At 33.9% G+C, this 21,159-nt stretch overlaps 1 protein-coding gene across 1 annotated transcript in view; it reads left to right on the forward strand.

Moving 5' to 3' along the window:
* The window catches only part of LOC149571462 (transcription initiation factor TFIID subunit 6-like), a 94,462-nt gene that overhangs the window by 26,308 nt on the left and 46,995 nt on the right, over window positions 1-21,159 (forward strand). Inside the window, exons 2-3 of the mRNA XM_089812978.1 lie at window positions 14,679-14,822; window positions 20,505-20,591. Of these exons, the coding sequence (XP_089669104.1) occupies window positions 14,697-14,822; window positions 20,505-20,591 (213 nt within the window). The 5' untranslated portion in view covers window positions 14,679-14,696. The remainder of the gene's footprint in view (window positions 1-14,678; window positions 14,823-20,504; window positions 20,592-21,159) is intronic.

Here is a 21,159-nt window from a genome sequence, read left to right on the forward strand (position 1 = left end):
TTAACTCAGGATCATGTTGTGATGTAGGCATGCCAGTACCTATGAGTCACAACTTGGATAAAGGAAGAATTTAATCATTCTCCGGATTTTATCCTGTATGTTGCATTCGATGCAATATTGTTATCACTTGTATAAGTGAAAAGTCATATCACAAGTATAGTAATATGACATTGTATCATGTGTTTAATGGTACTACATGCTAAGAAGATTCAGATAGATATAGAGTATCAATCTTTGCTTGTTCATCTTAATTGATGTTGCTAGATATGATATCTCTCAGTATGATTATCAAGTTAAGAGGGAGTGTTAATTTTGTAATTTTAAATCATACTGGTTTGATTATAGATCGTACTGATTTGTTCTTGCATAAGATCCCTTCTTAAGTCATTATATATTTGTCTGCTCTACTTGATAGGTATCAACATCTCTCTTGGACAACATGGTTTATGACTAACTAATCTCCTTGGTTAGTTTAGGTATTAAACTAAAATTCTCCTTGGAAAGTCGCCAATTTTGAGAGAGCATTCAAGGCCAACTTTGGAAGGGACATGTCCTTTGTAAGGACGTGCCCCTTGGTTACTATATTTAATAGAGTGTGGTTGTAGTTAAAGGACACACAAAAAGAACGTACAGCCTGCTCCTTTAAGCAAGTCTGCCCTATATGAATACTTGCAGTAGTAAAACATTTCAGAATAATAAATATATTATTGACATCTCTTTATACAAGTCAGAACTAAGGAAGATCATTTGTAGCAAGCACAATAGAAGGTATTATCTAAGTTTGATTACACAGAATTTGCAAAAAATTTACAATAGATCAACTTTATGCATGCTTGACCCTTTATATTGCTGTCGGCATGTATGACCAATAGTTATATTTTGGAAGTCTGGGGTGTGTTATGTAAGCAAGATTCAGAATATAATTCAACCGCTGTGGCTTGATTTTATATCGTTCTTTCCTTTGAAAACTTCTTATTAAACCATTGCTGTCAAACATAATGTTTTGAAATGGTAGCACAATTCCAAAATTGCTCACAATGACTTTGGCAAGCAATATCATGATTAAGTTCGATATTCATAGTGTGATCAAATCTGAATAAGTGACAAATATGATTCTGATAGTCATCATAATATCTAGATTCTATACATGCAATCTCAGTGTCATCTTCTGCGACTTCATATGAAGATATCATTCCAATACATCTTAGTATATATTCCATTGGCAACTGTAACACACAAAAATCTTCATCTACTGTCATATCTCTGTGCTACACTCGCTTCAAGTGATCAGAGTTACCAATTCAGAACTGGCACACATAGTCGACTGTCGAAGGCTATCATTATACATCAATTGCAAACTTAAGAGATTTATCAGTTGATTGCAATCACAAGGAAATTGTTGGCATAAACATCATTTTTCAAATTTTAGTCCCAATATTTATCAATAATCTTTATCATTTTGTCATTGTGATTCTTTGCATATCAATATCATATAGTTTGTCATCACTGTATGACTACCTCCGAATAATCTGAAAATAACAATTCCATATTCTGTTGTTGATGCAACTTGATAGTTTCTTCCACAGGTCAAGGTTGATCACTCATGTATTCAATAGAGAAATGATGCTTGGACTGAAAAAATACAACCTTTTGGCACTCGTTTCCCAATATTCTTGGAGGCACAACTCTCCTCTAGCAACATGCCTTTATGTGTCTGTTCGAAGTGCAGATATATTTGATTCATTTTCCAGCAAAGCTTTAACATTATCGCTGCTTACAAGTCAATAACTTTATATATCACTGCCTCTATTTATATTGCCACCTTAAAATCAACCACCTCTTTTGTTGTTTAATCTCTATAATGTATCATGGACATCCTTCTCTGAAGAAGCCCGATTAGTCCACATTCAACAGCCATTTCATTTCATTTGTTGAAATGGGATTTCTTTAAGGTACTTGATCCACATTTTGTATATCCCATCTCAATAGATTTATTTGTAGACATCATGCACGTTTGGCATTCATGAAAATTGAAATCCTTCCAAAGCCTCCATTGAACCTTGTCTTGTCTTTGGGTATTTGAGACCATATTTCTTCTAGAAATTAAACAGTTGACGCACTTTCCTAATGACACCACATTTTGCATACATATCAATGAACGCAGGTTCATCTATAAAATCGATAAAAAATTCCTCCTAAGAGTATTTCAACAAATCCATTCATGCAGATCCCCCTTCACACTACTTCTCCACAATATACAAAAATCTCTTTGTTGGATTGATGATTTTTCACCATATGTTGCCAAAGAGGAAGATTTTTTAGATTGTGGGAAATTGTTCAAGTATCATTCATGTTGTATCGATGATGGGTTTTGTTATTGATGTTAACATAGGTCACTGTTATTCAGATGCTATGCAGATTCTATATGATATTTTGTTGCTATATCTTGCTTTTGCACTTATTGTGTTCTGTACTTACAAGGTACTTTGATCTCTATCTATCTATCTATCTATCTATCTATCTATCTATATATATGATAGTGAGGAGTCATGTCTCATGACTGATTACTAACTAATCAATATATTAATTGATATCAACAGCGTGATTAATAATTGTTTTATCACACTCAATCAAGTATATATGTATATTTAATAATATACATATACAATATTAAATCTATCTATCTATCTATCTATCTACATATGATTGATAATCATAATCATAGTAGTATACAAATAAAGATAAAGATAAAGATAAATTTACTAATGTCCAACAAGAGACCACAAGGGTCTAAGGGACTGAAAGCATACAACAAGACAACTGCTAGCAACAGGAACACCAAATGGTGTCCATGGAAAAAAGAAGACAAAACAAGAAAGCTAGAGAATCAAAATGAAAAGAAAGCTAACTACTTCTCACAGGCAAGAAGTAGTCCAAAACCGAAGGGTACTGCCCTGGGTGAGGGTGGACCCCAGACTGCCTTGAGGGGCCCTCTACAAGGTCTCACACACTTGAAGTATCTCAAAGAGTGGCAAAGGAACCGCCTTGTCCCCTGGGTTGGGATCTAGGGTCGAAGGAGGAGGTGATAAGGTGGTTAGATGACTGTACCGAAGTAGTTGAAGTTGTAAGATGTGATCGCGGAGTTACAAAGCTTCCTAAAGATAAAGTGCAAGACACCGCTGATCAATGTACTTGAAGAAAGATGAGAGGAATTTGTACTCTCTAAACAAGCAGCAAAACCTCCCTCTGATCTCATAGAAGATGGGGCAACAAAAAATAAAATGAGTTTTAGTTTTCGCCTACCTAAGCTGGCGAAGATGAAATATCCTATTCTCTCTAGCAATCTGATGATTAGTCTGGATACGTAACTGGTGAGACCTCACTCTGAAAGATCCCAAAGAGATGCAAAGGGCACATGTCCAACGACGAGAGAGGTACCAAGGGCACACAATAACCCTATCTTGAATATCCATGTAATGCTCAATGTAAAAAGTCATCTTTGGTTGTAGACCCCCAAGAGGACTACTCCAAGTTGTGATGATGTATTTTTTGTAAATGTCAGTCTTGACATGCCTGTTCAACTCTTGTTGAGATGGAAGGAAGTCAGCAGGGGCGTCCGAGGAGAATTGGAAGGGAGGAAGATGGTCAATCGAGATGCCAATTGAACCAAGAAGAGAAGAACGTTGGACAAACCAACACTGAGCCCTTCCAACAGGATCAGACCCTGCAATTGCCTCATAGGAGCAGTAGGCCAGGTAGGAGTATTTGTGTTGACCCTTGAAGGTGTCTACAAAGCCTTGCAGTAGATGGAGAAACCAAACCAGATCAAAGATGGTCTCGAGCTTGAAAGGATGAGCACTAAACTTGGTCAAGATGACACTAACGGGGTTGGACTAGTGACATTTGATAATGCGCTAAAGGAGGGTCTAGACTTGCTCAATGGAAGCCCAATTAGACTCGAGAAGAGAAGGTCCCTACACAATGGACCTGTAGAGGACAGTTAGTTTGACTAAGAAGTCCAGAAGGGACATTTTGGTTGTGGTGTCCTTAAAGTGATGTCTGAAGCACTGTCTCTTAAGCATAGCTAGGGAGTCGAGTCCCTTGTACACTCGGGGCTGCATAACAGGTCTCAAACTAAAGTGGGACCCAAATAACTTAAACTCCAAAGAGATTTTAATGACTTCAAATCAGAATCCTTCTCAATGCATTTAAATTTTCTAATCAAGAATTAGATTTAAATGTCCTTTATAAAATCTCTTTTAAGTCTTTTTTCCTTATTCCTGATTCATACCTAGTATTTGATATATCTTCCTTTATTTATATCCCTTCCATGATATTCTCAAATGGTCACATCCCTTAGGATTTAAAAGACATGTCTTTATTAAATTGATTTATATTTAGTTATTATCTATCTTATTTCATATTTAATTTTAAAATAATAATAGTTATTTTGATTTTGATTTTGATATTGATAATTATTCATTAAATCTTTTTTCCTTGAGGGAATATTATATTAGATTATATATATAATATTGCTACTATTTTAATCAACATAATTATTATTTTTTGATCTTATATTTAACTCTATTATTATTAAAATACATCTAAAAAATGGGGACATTACAATACACCCTTCCGAAAATTGCTTGTCCTCAAGCAATTCAAACTTCTAGTGTTAGTAGTGACTTGATATGTCAATATCCAATCCAATGATCCTGAAACAACAATTTGACTGACTTGAAGTTAGAATTGTAGTATATTAATAGTAAAATAAATTTATCAACATGAAACTATTGCATCATACTATTTCAATTTAAAAAATCTTAAAAAAAATAATTCAAAAGATAAAACTTATCTTGATTCATTGTCTAGCACTTCCTATTGCTTGCTCCATGATGAATCTTGGCGAATAATCCATATTAACCCTTGGAGAGACTTCATCTCTTCCTAGGTCTCTAGAGATATCTCTTTAAGATTATCCATTTGTATTTAATCCTTAGTAAAGACTTTATCTCTTCCTAAGGCCTCTTATGGATATCCTTTAGGATTATCCATCTCTACAATCCTTAGGAGAGACTTTATCTCACCCTAAGTTCTCTATGAGTATCCCTTTAAGCCCTACTCATTTGTTTGATCCCTTAGAAGAGACTTTATCTCATCTCAGGTCACTAGGGATATCCCTTTAGGATTACCCCTATCTACTTAATCTTTAGGAGAGACTTTATCTCATTCTAAGGTCTTCATGGATATCCCTTTACGATTACCCATTTCTATAATCCTTGGGAGAGACTTTATCTCACCCTAATGCCTCTATGGATGTCCCTTTAAGACTATCCATGCCTATTTAATTCTTAGGAGAGACTTTATCTCATCCTAAGGCCTCTATGGATATCCCTTTAGGATTGTCCATCTCTATAATTCTTTTTGTGGAAGAGAATTTATCTCTTCCCAAGTCTCATTGTTACTTAGTGTCATACAATTCTCTTGAAGCCTTATTTGCATCTTTCATGTCATAGACTATTGTTACCATTTTCTAGACATTGATATTTTCATATATGCCTCATCAATGACTTTCAAAATGTTATCCGTGTATGGTTGTTCTTGTTCTTTACATGCTTATTTTTTGAAACTAATACTATACCCCCTTACATTCACAAATATAACAAATACCTTGTGCTTATTATTTATGTGACATAATATGCTTATCTTTTCATCATGACTATCAAATTCCATCATGTTTTGTTCTTAGAACTATTTGGTTTATCATTTAGATTATCTTCTCCTTCATCATAATGTCCCCTTGATATATATCAACTTCTATCTTGATACCACTGTAATGTCCCGACCTTTAATCTCTTAAGATTCTAGACTATCTTTAACTACAAAAGATTCCTCTTATTTAAGACTGGTATAATTATCCCCAAAAATACATGAATGATACCCTTTGAGACATACTAACTTGGATAATATCTTGTAATATATATGAGGATTATAGAAATCAAATTGGATGTTGTTTCTCAATTATAATATGTGTACTTATGCATCTAAAAAATCTTCTTCACTTCAGCAATATGTAGGTCTTACTTATTGATGTTTATATCTTTGTTCACTTCTTGCTGAATGTATTCACCATGGCCGTTGATGATAGAGATCTACTGTGCTAGCTAAAGTAACTGTGTTGACTTTAATCTCACAAGATTTAATGCCCCCTTCCGACTAGTTTGGTCCTACTGTGAATGTTAACGCCAATATTGGCTTTGACTCTTCTTTATTAGTTGATCAACTATGGCATAAACAGCATCTCCCCACCTATATGAAATGTATTTTATTTTTTATATATACTTTGGCAGATGACTACAACTTTATAACTGATATTTGTTGCTTCTATTCCTCCGGTGATGATGTATCTAATGTGTACAAAAATAAATTTATATGATTGTTTATTAATATATCTATTCTAAATATTTGTTGGTTCCCTCATATTCTTGTGGTCTATGTGTCTGAGGAAACCCCATGATGGGAATCCAGTAGTAGTTAGCTTGCCAAATTGTATAGTTCATATTTGATGCATCTCTATTACAAGACTATTTTGTTTCATCTTTTCTAATGTTGTGAATGGATCACTAGTAATTATGTGTATTATATTTTTCCACGGAATTCCTTTTCTGCTGCCTTCTAAATGTTTGAAGTAAAATATTTTATATGCTTGTATTGAATTGAATTTATATTAAATGATGCTATGTGACTTTTGTGATCCCTGTATATTCGTGAATTCCTCTTCTTGAGTAATTGACTAAGCCTATTCTTCCACTTGGTTCATGAACTTATTTGCCATGCTAATATGGCTGACTGAATTAGGCATTTCAAATATCAGAATATCATTTGATGATTCTCTCTATTATCTTCAATATACATTCTGTATTATCTAGATCTCTCATAACCCCAATCCTCTAATGGTTGATGCCTGGGTTTATCATTGAGACTGGTCTTCTCTAAGGGTTGTCATTGTATGATGTCCATCTCTACAGTAACTTTACCATGAATATCGAATGTTCTTCATTGTTCATTCCCTGTTGCCTGTGTATGACATTATTGCTGACTGTATTTCCTTCCACTGAATGGAATCTGGATTGGAATTTGAAGTAAATGTCAGTGGTCTTCTCCACAGTATAATGAGTGGGGATTTTTTCTCTGTATCCTGCATTCTATCGCCAGTTAATTCCCATACCCTTCCTTGTTTGCTGCTTGAATCCATTCCTGAATAATATTACTAGTCCTCTGTAATCTAACTCCTGGCTCTCTCATGTATGCTCAGAAGGTTTCCTTGTTATGTCACTCTTCATAGCCAGTAATCTTGTTTAATGTATGATGATACTGTTTCGTTCTGATATGTATATGTCTTATGCCCCTTCTACCCATCTCTATCGATCTTCTATGATGGTTCCAATATCTGCTTCCAATCTCCATCTTAAATATAACAGTGAGTGGGTCACAACTCTCGAGTATATAAGACGCAAGCTCATCACGACCATAGTTGGGTGCCAACATGGAAAAGGCCTTTCCCCATATTGTTCTTTTATTTGAATCTGATTTCTCATCCTCATTCTATGCGTTAATTATTAGTGATTCTCATCTGAGATACTTTCCCAAATCTGGACTCTATACTCCTGAATCTCGATTATGAAGTCTCTTTGTTTATTTTCTATCTGTTTCTAATGTTGATTTGTATTTATATTAGACGGACCTTATTTTAGAAGGAGCAATGAATCCCTATTTGAATGCTTTAACTGATTTGTCTATCCAATATCTGAAATTAACTACTCTGAAGTATTTGCATCCTCTATCCCTTGTGTTCATCCAGTGTACTACTATTTGTTTTGACTCCCTTATTTGTACTTCAATGGTTTTCCACTTTCATATGTTTTTTTCTCTATTCTCCTCTATCTTATGTTTGCATTCACTATTTTCCGCAGAATGACAAGATCATGCTCTGATACCACTGTAATGACTCCAAATCAGAATCCTTCTCAATTCATTTAAATCTTCTAATCAAGAATTAGATTTAAATGTCCTTTATAAAATTTCTTTAAGTCTTTCTTTCTTATTCCTGATTCATACCTAGTATTTGATATATCTTCCTTTATTTATATCCCTTCCATGATATTCTCAAATGTCCCACCCCTTAGGATTTAAAAGATATGTCTTTATTAAGTTGATTTATATTTAGTTATTATCTATCTTATTTCATATTTAATTTTATAATAATAATAATTATTTTGATTTTGATTTTGATATTGATATTGATATTTATTCATTAAATCTTTTTTCCTTGAGGGAATATTATATTAGATTATATATATAATATTGATACTGTTTTAATCAACATAATAATTATTTTTTGATCTTATATTTAACTCTATTATTATTAAAAATACATCTAAAAAATGGGGACATTACATAGATATAGGAGGAAATGATCTCAATCTCCTCACCTTGAAAGTAGAAGTGGAGATGCGAGGTCTTTAAGTAGTTGAAGACCATCACCTGGGTTTTGCCTAGGTTCATCACCAACTGCTGAGAGTCCCAAAAAGAGGCCAACCCATTAAGAAGTCGTTGGAGCCCTTGAGGAGAGGAAGCCAAAAGAACCACATCATCTGCAAAGAATGAAACAAAGATCAAAACTTGGTGTATGTAGTAGTCATCACCAGGACACAAGAAATGCCAGAGAAAAGTCCCAAGCTCATCAATGTAGATACCAAAGAGGGTAGGGAGAGAGGGCAACCTTGCTTCACCCCGATGGTGCTTTGAATACTGTCCGAAAAGCCTTGAGGAGTCCCGAATCTGCCTCCAACACTCATATAACCTCATGATCGTTGTTGAAAGAGTCTCAGAGATCCCAATATCCCTAAGCCTTTGGAAGAGGGCTGTTCGGGAAACAGAGTCGAATGCCTTGCAAAAGTCAACAAAGTAGTAGTGCACTTTTGCCGAGTGGTGTCGAGCCTCCTCAATGATAGTCTGTAGTGTTAGAATATGATACATGGTCTAGAAATCAGTCTGGAAGCCTGCTTGCCACCTAACCTGACATTGCCAACAATGAGATGGTGTTCAACACTGTGACATAGAGTTTGGCAAACATGTGCCCAACCATGATGGTCCTATAGTTGCCGGGGTCTAGATTGACTTGGTCTTATGTATCAGATAGGTAATGTGTCATGACCAAGAGTCAGGGAAGCTGGTGTAGACCACTCTGTTGAAGAGCATTGTGAGAAAGGAACCCAAGACCATAGTATCAAGTTTGAAGAACTCCACTTGGAATCCTTTCTCATCTGCGACCCTGCTGCTATTCATGTATCCAACTGCCTCACAAATGTTGGAGAATGTGAAAGGCGACAAAGGGGGAGGGGGGTGAGATGGAAGGGGGGCTATCGGAGGATCTAAGAGAGAGTGGAGATGTGAGAAACAAGGGAGCTATGGTCCAAGGTGGAGGGCAGGGGAACATGGTACACCAAAACAACTTCGGGGACTGCACAAAAGAGGCACAAAGGGATCTACATTGCAACAAGACAAACACCCACTTTTTGTGGCGAAGAAAGCAGTGATAGTCAAGCCTCAATTGGGTGAACGAGGGGGAAAGGGTGGAGAAGGTAAAGTGAACCGAGTGGTGGAAGGACTTCTAGTCCTCATCAAACCATTGATTCATGGGGCAAGAGCTCTTGCGCTAGGGGCTCTGAGAGAGGGGAGAGGTACAGTGGGGAATGGAAAGTAGGGAAAACTCCCACAAAGTTGTAGCAAGTGAATCAAAAGAGGGATATTATTCAAATGCTTGAGGCTGATAAGCCACTTATGCATTTGATTTCATCGATAGGAATATTCCAATCGAAGCTACAATTCATTAACACCTATTTTAGCTCAAAATTTCGGCGTGCTTAAAATCTGTTTGGAACTTGGCAAATTTGGTGTGAAAGTCACTTGAAAGAGTGAAAACTTAGTGTGTTTGAGGATTTGGAAACTTTTTGCTGATGGTTTAGATTGCACAAAATAGGTTGGAAACCAACCTTTTTTGGGCATTTTGGCCAATATTCCCTGATTTCCTATGCTCAATTTTAGCTCCAACCTTGAATGTCATGCTTGAAATTGTGAAAACTTGGAAAATTTGGTGAAGGGATGGCTTGAAGGAATAATGTATTGGTGGTGTATGGACTTAGTTTTTTGATTTAGAACTGAGATTGCCCAAAACATGTTGGAATTTGACCTTTTTTGGGCATTATTTCCCAACATCCAAAGATTTGGACCTCCCCTTCTTGCCTATAGATTATTAGGACCCAATGTTACTCTAAGGTTTCAAGACGGAGATGATAGGGGAACAAGTTTTTAGGATGACATATTTTTTTGCTAAGTTTGGGGACAACAATGGGATGATAAAGGGGATGGCTATATTAATATAGGAAAAATTTGCATATATACATAACATTCATATGAAAAATCAAAACATGGATAAAGCATGCCATTTAAACATCATAGAACCTTAACATACAACATTTCAATAGTCAAACTCAATGCTCAATATGCATTCATAATTTGGAATTATTGTCAATATGCATGTAATGTCAAAATAATAACATTAAAAATTGAAATACACCCAAGAACATAATTTGGAACTCGTTTTCAATAAAAAGAAGAACAATTACCAACCTTCGACATTGAAACACAATACTATCATTTAGTCCTGAAACTACACCTAAAACTACACCTCCAACTCATTATAGGAGGGGAGATGCAAGATTCAAGGCAAGCTATTGGAAAGAGAATTCAACTACATGAAGATGTCGCCAAGATCACAAGTGCACTCAAATTTGAGGTTTAAGCTAGCAAATTCAAGTCAAGCCAAAAATCTCAAAGATGGAGAAGCTACGAAAGATCAAGCAATTTGAGAAGATGGGCCATCACAATCATCCTCCAAGAGACAAGTCTTGGAAGAGTTATCAAAGTTCAACATGTTGAGAGTTATTTTCTAATAATCAATCAAGATATATTTGCAATTTTAACATACACCTTCTACAAGTCGACTTCAAACACATGGTAAAATAGATCAACAAGATAAAGGCGATGAGGTGGCATTGAGCTGTCTTATCCAATTAAACAATTCCATATCTAAGCATCATTAAATTACAACATGCCAAGTGTCCTATTTTTCTCATTGTTTGTAGAAATCATTGCAATTTTCTTATTGGCCCATTGAGAGATAGACTCTCTGTAATATAATTGAAACGCAATCCTGAGGTTGTTTATATTTTGTTATAATATACCAGTATTCCTTTAATGCAATGTTTATTTATATATCATACATTTATATCTATTTTGAAACATATAGCATCATATATATATATATATATATATATGTTTCCAATGCCTTATAGCATATATCAATCTTTATTTAATTTAATGTATATTCTAATCCTCTTGCGAATTGCTTTATGAACTTAATAATCCATTCAGATCTATGAAGTAGAATGGGATCAAATTAACAATTACATAACTCATAAGTAATGATCTCTCATAATGCATTGCTGCATATACTTTAAGGCTGATATCTTAAATAAAAAATTAAGAACGATTGCATTTTATCCCATTTAATTTATTATATCTACATTTGATGTGAATGGTGTACTAATGTTCGAATGTACCTGGCGCGGTGACGTTCGTACTAGGCAACGTTAGTACTTGACTGTATTCGGTCGAGGTACTATCTACGCTGGTTATGATAATGTGTGACACAGAGGTTATACTCGGATCACCATGCGGAATTTTTAAACGATTTCTGCACTTTTAATTGTTCTTCCTTTTCGTGCTCATATATATATATATATATATATATATAGATATATATTCTTTGATTATTTTCCTTCTGCTTTCTTATTGGTTCATACTTTTCTTTTTTTTATATCCTTTCAAATCTGACCTAACCCTAATAAATACCTTATGGAGTGGACATGAATGTAAAGTTGCGCCCTAAATATATTTTTAATCATTGTTTTTAATATATGATATTGATTTGGAAAGTATTTACAACTTATGGTAGAGATATTTGTAACCACATATATATAAAGTGCCAATAAATTAATTGGAAATATTTATAGTTAATAGATTAGGGTTTTCTTGGATTGAAAGAATATTTTATAATACAATTAGGTTTAGGTTTATTTATTTTATTAAATTGAAGATATTTACAATGGCAAGGTTAATGTATAGTTATGATGTATTTTGAAGTGAGTAATATGTTTGTAGTAATATAGTTATGAATGATCACATTTGGCTCGGTGATTATAAATTGAACATTAGTGCTATTAGAAATATATTGATGATATCAAATTCAAATAATTAAACAAATACATTACATGTTTGATAAGGGAGAAATATATTAATCTTGGCTCATGACATGAAGCCTCCAGCAGGCACCAATAACATCAAACTGTCGGTATAGTCTCTGTCAAAATGAAATTTTACTTCTGACAAAGTGTATTTCCCGATGTTCCCGATACAAAGATCCACCACATATTAACATGCTGTGAAATAGAACAAGAAAGAAACACAAACATAATGCCTAGCTGGTGCAAGAGGAGATAGATATGAAGCCGAGACACTCCAGCACTAGACTTCAACAAAATAGAAGCAACTCTTAGACAACACTGACTTGACTCAGACCAAAATCAATATGCTTAGATAATCTCACACAAATAACCTAATACATTCTTCTTTACTGTTGTTATAAGAACCTAGCTCTAGCTCTCATACCATGTTGAATATTTGCCCAAAAAAAAACAACAATAAATAAAAACATAATAGAAACAACATAAACCAGAAGTTATCAAAACCCTTCTAGAATGAAGGGAAAAATCCAGCCACACAATAAAATATCACTTTATTGATAATAAATGTTTAAGTGTACAATGCATTTCGCTTGATGCGATATATATAACAAATAGAGAGACTCTTCACATTACAATTGAAGGTCTCTTCAAATTCTCAAAACATGACTCTTTGTATTTCCATATGCATGCCTCATCGCATATCATAAGACATGTCTCTAAATTTAATATTATCTCAATTATTGTTATAATTATTATCACAAATGTCCTTTACAACTGAAGATGACTATAACAGTTATAATGACCATATTCCTAAAGATCTCTATCGCAGCTACAATCTTCAACATCTAGCAATCGCAAGGAACTCTAAGTAGTTTGTTGGTATGATAACTACAGGGTTTATCCAATCACTGGTTGATACTCTGAATTTAATTCACACTTTTAGCAGGCTGTATTTTATCATAGACACAAGCAACATTTCTAGTATTCATTTATAAAAAGCCTTTTAACTGGTAGTGGTACTATGTTAGCTACTGGATCTAACTTGTGGACTTATAATTCAAAGGGCAGTCACTACAAGTTTCTTTTATGTCCATAAAAATACCATTTGGTGTTGATCATATATGACAACAAAGAAAGTACAACAAGGGGCACCCTCATTTGTAGAATTTGAAACATGCTTAACATATTAGAGCGTCCTGAACACTTAACCATGAGATAACTGAAATGAATGTACACAGCGCATGAGGTCCATGATGTATGCTCTCCATTATCATCAATGTGATGTGCAATTAAATTATCAGATTATTGTAAAATACAAAATTCAATAGGTTTGTGATGCCAATTGTAAAAAGTTAGGAAAGTAGAATGTGTATTTTTTCAAAAATACTAGCCAGGTTGGTGAGATCAAAAGGCAAGTCTAATATGCAGTTAGAAGGTTGTGAAACATATCTTAACATTTTGTAAAGATATTTAGAGTTCTCTCATCAATATTGTACAACTTATTAATGAAGGGCAGAGTCCAAAGCTTAAGTTCCCCCATAAAGTCATAAGGACTGTTAAGACTGACTACAAATTAAAACTCACCCTAATTTTCCTGGAAATAAAACACTTGTGCATGCCTCTGTTTCATGCTGGGTACCACAGCTAGAAATGGAATAATCAGGTAATATGAAAAGAATTTTCAGCACTATTGAAGGTTCAAACTTCTAGTTTATTACCAGATAAATGGAAAGCGCAGGAACTTGGAAGAGAATCATGATGAATGCTATTATTTAATCATCTTTTTTTTTTGAGATTCAGTGGGTTTGATTTGACAGTTTCCTTGCATTGCTTCTTTGGTTTTGTAATCACGACTCACTACAATAACTCCCATTCATCTTTTTAATTTCAGTAAAAAATTTGTACTAACCCATATTTATAGACTAAAGCCACAATAATGATATGCATCATGGAAGACTAAATGTTATTTAAAGATAAGTGCTGCAAGATAATTTAGAAATGTTTGTCATATATTTTATAAGGTGTATTTCTTTACCAAGTTTAAGCTATTTTTGATAGGTGTATATTTGTTTACTTAACTGAAGTTATTCAGGTTGAAAGCATACGTCTTCACCCAACTGACGTTATTTGGATAAAAGTTTTTTTTAACCTAGTGAATGTACCCGGTAGATCATTAAGAACTAACTAGAATTAAGTACTAGGCACCTAAATTGAAACAATAAATGATGTTGTGAAAGATTGTAATTAAAATGCTTTAGATTATTTCTCGCCTTCTATTAATTCATGATTTTAATCTTTTGGTGACTTCAGGGTTCAGCCTAGGTGAGGATGGGTCTTCTTCCAAATGATACAATAGAAGTGATAGCTCAAAGCATTGGTATAAATAATTTGTCTCCAGATGTTGCCAAAGCTCTTGCTCCAGATGTTGAATACAGATTGCGCGAAATTATGCAGGTTTTAAATTTTGTCTTAATACATGTGTTAGTTCTTCAAACTCGTCTGGATATTTCTAAACTATACATACTTGTAGGCAAGTAGTTTATATATATCTGTATATAATAGAATTTTAATTGCGAAGTAGAAGCCGCTATCTTGATGTGATAACTAATTCTTTGGGAACTGTACAAAATGACCTATGCTTTGTTTTGCCTTACTTCCCTATTTCCTGTTCAAGATTCTCAAGATAATCAAAGTTTCTGTTATGGTCTTCATGATATTATTACTCATTTTATAATCAAGAATGGGTTGTCAGCTTACAATCCAATCATTATTGGAGAAGAATTCTAGATGAAAACAAACTTCTGTCTTAGAGACGGCATGTTTTCTTATATTGATAATCATATGTTTATTGGCGTTTGGACAATGTAATGCTCTGGCTACTGTGTTGGAATGTCTTGCGAGGAGTTGAAAACAGTTCTAGATTATTGTTTGCAGCAAGTTAGATAACTGTTTAGTTTATTATGAAAATGCATGAAGATATTTTTTCAGTAAATCATCTTTAAATCCTACAGTTTTTCTTTTATATAAAAAATTATTGGGATATTTGGTAGCAAGAAATGTATTTGGGCTGTACTTAGATATGATCAGAATTGTGGACAAAACTGGTAATTTACAAGATTCAAATTCGAATTCAAGTTTGACAACAACAAAATTTGAATGCAGTTTGCTAATGGAAAAGAACTTGGCACTATATTCACCTTACACAAATTTTATTTATTTATAGATACAAGAGTTTAATTTATTATATTTAATATAAATAACTAAAACTATAAAATAAAACAATACCGAATCTAATTTAAAAACTAATATTGATAAGTTAATTTTTTAAATTTAAATATTTAAATGTACTAATTTTAAGACAAAACCATATTATATTAAATATATATTTGTTGAATAAATTTAAATACGTTAGATTTGTAATTTTTTAATAAATAGTTTAAAATCTAAATTGAATATTTCAAAATATAATAAATTAATTTATTAAATGAAATATTAAATGCTTCTAAAGTTTTTACAGAAACTTAATTAAATAAATACTACTTAACATTTGTAATATTAAAAACATATAATATTAATAAAAATATTAAGTAAATGGTCAAATTAGAACAAAACAAATTGATGTTGTTGATAAAATAGTTTTGTTAAGATGAATTGGATGATAATATAACTATCTTGATCTGCATATAACATACGTGCATACATACCAATATACCTTGCTTATATTAATAAATACACATATACATCAGAATATAGATCATTACATTATAATCCACTAAATATCTGTTATTTATATCCAAGTATATCATCAATCTGTTCATACAGATCTTTCCTTGACATTTCATGTTCATATATTGATCGAGCCATGATCATATGATCGGATTTTATGCATATATATAAATCAGATTGAAGTCTGATTATTTTCCTTTGGAGATCGATGAGTGTGTAGAGGATTGATTAAACTCAAACTAATAATAAATATCGATTGGTAATCGATTTCATTTGCATAATAAATCACTGGTAATGAAAAGGCATGTCTTGAGTGGACACATCTCCACTTTGTGGAGACATGTCCACCCAAGACATAGCCTTGCAATCCATATATATGCTTATACCTGATCAAGCAGAAGAGCATCAAAATTCATAAATGCTGTCTTTTTGGAGTTCTGAAATTATACTTTCATATTTAGTATTTGTTAATATTGAATCTGCTTCACATACTTTTGGAATAGATCAGGTCTAACACATTCAGATCAGAATCTGCAAACAACAAATCAGAAATTAGTAATCAATCAATTTTTATATAAAAGACATCCATTACTCTTATCCGATATAAATTTAAGTTACATTTACATGGTATCAGACCCTTGCTAAGGAAGATCAGAATTAAATTTGAGATATCAGATTACTCTCCCTTGATATTGCAGTCACATCTCATTCTTCATAATGTCAAGTGTGATCAGATTTGAGGATCGTCTTGAAGGTGCAAACAACTTCACATCATGGAAGCTCAGAATTATTGATCATACTAAAAGAGAATAAATTGGACTCATTTGTGAAGAAAAGAAGACAGAACCTGAGAATGACCTGGAGAAAACTCAATGGATTGAGAACAATGAAAAAGCCATGAAACTTATAGTAGATGCAGTTAGGGATCATATAATACCTATATTGGCAAAATATGAAACTGCATACCTTATTTTTAAATCCCTTGAAAGCACATTTGAAATAAATACTCCAGCATAACCCTTTCTCTAAAGAGGCAAATTAATCACATAAGCATGATCAAAGGAGAATCCATCAATGTATATTTCATGAAAATCACTGAGCTAAGGGATCAACTGTTAACAGCTGGATATGAATTGATAGCAAAGATTGTGTCCTTGAGCATCCTTTTACTTCCTTGACTCATTTTTTGAAGAGAAATCATTTTTAAGGAGAGAATTTGCAACAGTGGAATGTTTACAGAAGGCATCCTTCCACCAAGAGGCCTACTCCTTTGGCCGAGTTTTTTACATATGGACACTCAGCTGCAATATGTCCAATTTTGTAATATCTTCTGCATCTGAAAGTTAAGTCTTTGTAGACCAAAGGCGTACCCAACTGTGACCATTAGAATTCTTAATAATTTCTGCTAAGAGATTTTTGGAGGTATCCACTTCTACTAGAATCCTAGCAAAGGTTGTGTGGATGAAGTCTGTTGAATTTTCATCTGTAGTCCTGAAATTCTCGTTAGAGTTTCCAATTGCTGCAAGGCAGGATTCAAACCAATTGTGACGGGGGACACTTAAGAGGATAACTCAGATTGGCAAAGCTGAAAAGGTTTCAGTGGACAGATTGAAGTGGGGATGCCATGATTTCAACAGCATACTTTTCCCCCATAACCAGACATATCTTGGAATGATATTTCTATCCTTTTTACTGTTAGAAAATGACAGTAATAAAACCCTCTTGCACATGGATAGATTTAAAGTTTTTCTTCCATTAAAGGAACCCCTGATCTTGAAATCCATTCATGGAGCTCAGGAAGATTGGGCGGGAAGTGGCTAAACCTTCAAATTAATCCATTCACAGAAAAAACTTCTTTATTTTCACACAATTCTTTCAATAAAGTGTCATCAAAGTTTAGCTTTAAAGAATTATTGTAGCTGTGAACAATCCTTCTATTGACATTAGCAGCATGTTCCAAGTACTCTGGTGATGCCAAGTGGAATGACAACCAAATTTGGCAACATCCACGAAGAATGCCCTACCAGAGCTGAAAACTTTCCTCAAAAGAGGATCAAAATTTTCCACAGCAGAACTACAGCCACCCAGAGCTTTAGGCTGCTTGTGAACCCTCCCTGGGGATATCATATCACAGCCACACCTGGACAAAGCCTAGTTGCTGAGGAAGCAGATGTATGGCATGCTGAAACTGACCTGCATTTTGCCCCATTCAAATTGGTGGACAGATCAGCAGCGACTTCATCTGCAAAAATGGTTGAAGGATAGGAAGAAACCATGCTGTGGGAAGCAACGGAGTTTTCTCAGAAGCTACAACACTGTGTGCTTGCAGTTGCATAGGTAAAACCCAATACTTGGGAAGAATTGACAGCGATGGCATTGTGCGTTCCTTTTTTCGTCTAAAAATCAATTAACAATATAGAACAAAGAACTTTATTGAACTTGTTTTAATGAACATGGATTTTTCACACCCATATGCAACTGGAAAATGCCTCTTGGGGCAGCTAGCAGGTGCTTTTGTAGTGTTATAAGCATGTCATCAAAACACATTAATATATAAAAGTAAAAATAAATATTATAGTAACATTAATCTAATAATTATTTAATATTTCATATTATTAAATATAAAAGATAAAAATATAATATAAAATAATAACATGATATATAATAAAAATTCAAGCATATTATTTGGTATTTTATATTTAAGTGCAATGGCTGCGTTTCAAGGATATCTCTTAGTGTTTTATATAAAATTTATTTTAGATTATATGCTAATTATTGTCACTGTTTACCAATCAACTGGATTTTCTACCATGTCAATAGTAAACTGGCTTCTTTTTTCTGCCTTTCTATGTCTTTACCCTGATACAGTCCAATGCATAAGCCCTATAGAAATGCAGCATTGCACAATGTCCTTAAACAACTACTTGTATGCTTTAATGACTACCAACTCACTCTTTAACTGTGCACTGCAACCTTTCCGTCTTTCACATTTCATCAACTAAAGAACTCAATTCTTTGTCTTGGGAGACTTAACAATCTGAGCTGCTGCTTCTGCAATGGACAACATTAAATTTGGCCTTTAGTCATGTTTCAATGACATGCCTATCACTACAGAAGCACTTGCTAGTACCTTACATGCAGAATGTAAGCCAGTGTGTGCAGACATTTCTTTCCTGGCAGGCCCAGTGACAGGCGAGGACATGGTTGGCGATTAGACATGAATGGACTGGGATAAAAATGCCAGGGTAAGGCATGGATCAGTAACGACAAACAACCTGTAGACTTCTATATTGATTAGTTTCTGTTCGTTTTTGCAGCATATCTCAATGCTATAGCTAGTCTGATGTTTTTCTTTAATTAATTACTAGCTATGCATTGTAATCCTTTTAGTAATATTTCTGATATTTTTGATTTGCTAGTCTTTTACACCCAGTTGTTTTAATTACAGTTGCTCTGGTGACAACTGTAGTATAAAACATTTCACCTTTAAAACAGTTTTTTACCCCACTTTCTTACGGCAAACTGTTCTGTGGTAATTTGTATCAAATCTCAGATAATCTACTTGAATTTGGAATCCTTGACTAAAGAATTCTCTGTTGAGATTTTTAGCTTGTATCTACGCACTATTATAGAATGTGGTTGTCAATCATGACTTGGCGGGAGTGCTTAATTTTAAATGATAATATTAAATGAATTCTATATGCAAAACATCTTTTATGAAACATGTATCATTTCCATGTTTGTTCCTTCTACGGCAATGGCAAATCAGTCTTCTGTTGGAACAATGTAGTTATGTATATAAACTTAGGAAATGAAGCCCAATAAAAGAAGTGCTTCAAAACAGTCATTAGTCACCTCCTTTTAAAAGTCATCTTGTTGGAGGACTATTTGGATAGTAATGTATCTCATTTTTACTTATATACCACAACATATGGGTATCTCATATTAAATTTACCCTAGACTTTTACCTGCTTCCATATGCTGGGGTACACCATCTGAGATTTGGTTGTACTAATTTATCGACTTCAACATTATAATTTTGGCATATTTGAACATGTAACATGTCCCTTGGTGATTTAAACACAAAACTCTACAATGAAAGTCCTGATGATATACTCTTTGAGTGCGTCCCAGTTGATGATCATAGCATCACTTGTGTCACAACATAGCTTTTCTACTAAATTTGATATTTTCAAGGAATCTTTTCTGAATTCAAAGTTGGAGTTTCTTGTATTTTCATTTTTCTTAATTCCAATGATGTTATTTTTCAGAATTACACTGTCTACTTCTGAGTTACATTCATCTAGTTCACTAAAAATAGGATGAAAGGAAAGATGAATCTTTCTGTTCCATTTCTAGGGAGATAAATCTTACTTTTAACGCAATCGTCTAACTGCTCTATCCTGGCAGGAAGCTGTCAAATGTCAGAGGCATTCAAGGCGAACTATTCTGACTACCGAGAATGTGGATAGTGCACTCAGCCTCAGAAATGTGGAGGCAAGACTTTATGTTATTAGTATTTGACGATTTTTTAATGCTTCTGTGATGATTAAAGTTCCTGTCTGCTGATCAGTTCATTTGATTTTCTTTCTTAAATTATGAGTTTGTTTAGTATCAATGGAACAAATGCATGGTATCATAGGTTTTTATTGATGCCTTCTCCTTGGGCGATAAATGTTTCCTTGAGAGGTATGGCTGAGGAAAGTTAGTCAGTGGTACTCAAAATCATAGTTAGTTACATTACAAAATTAAGTAGGCTAAAACAAATCTCATCTTTTCCGCAAGGCTTTTGATTCCGTTCCTAGGATGGCTCTATTTCAGAGACTTAGTGAGATTGGGATTTCAGATATGTTGTTGACTGCTATTATGAGACTATATGAGAATGTGATTGGTAGATTTACGATTCCTGAGGGCTTTTCTGTTCCATTTCAAAGCACCATTGGGGTGAAGCAGGGCTGCCCTCTCTCTCCCACTTTGTTTGGATTGTATATCGACGAGCTCAAGAACTTCCTCATGAACTCCTCACACCCCGGTGATGGGTGCTATTTGCATTAGGTTTTGATTT

Source organism: Cupressus sempervirens, chromosome 2 (assembly GCF_028749045.1).
Source record: "Cupressus sempervirens isolate cs-2001-9-10 chromosome 2, ASM2874904v1, whole genome shotgun sequence".
Classification (NCBI taxonomy): domain Eukaryota; kingdom Viridiplantae; phylum Streptophyta; class Pinopsida; order Cupressales; family Cupressaceae; genus Cupressus; species Cupressus sempervirens.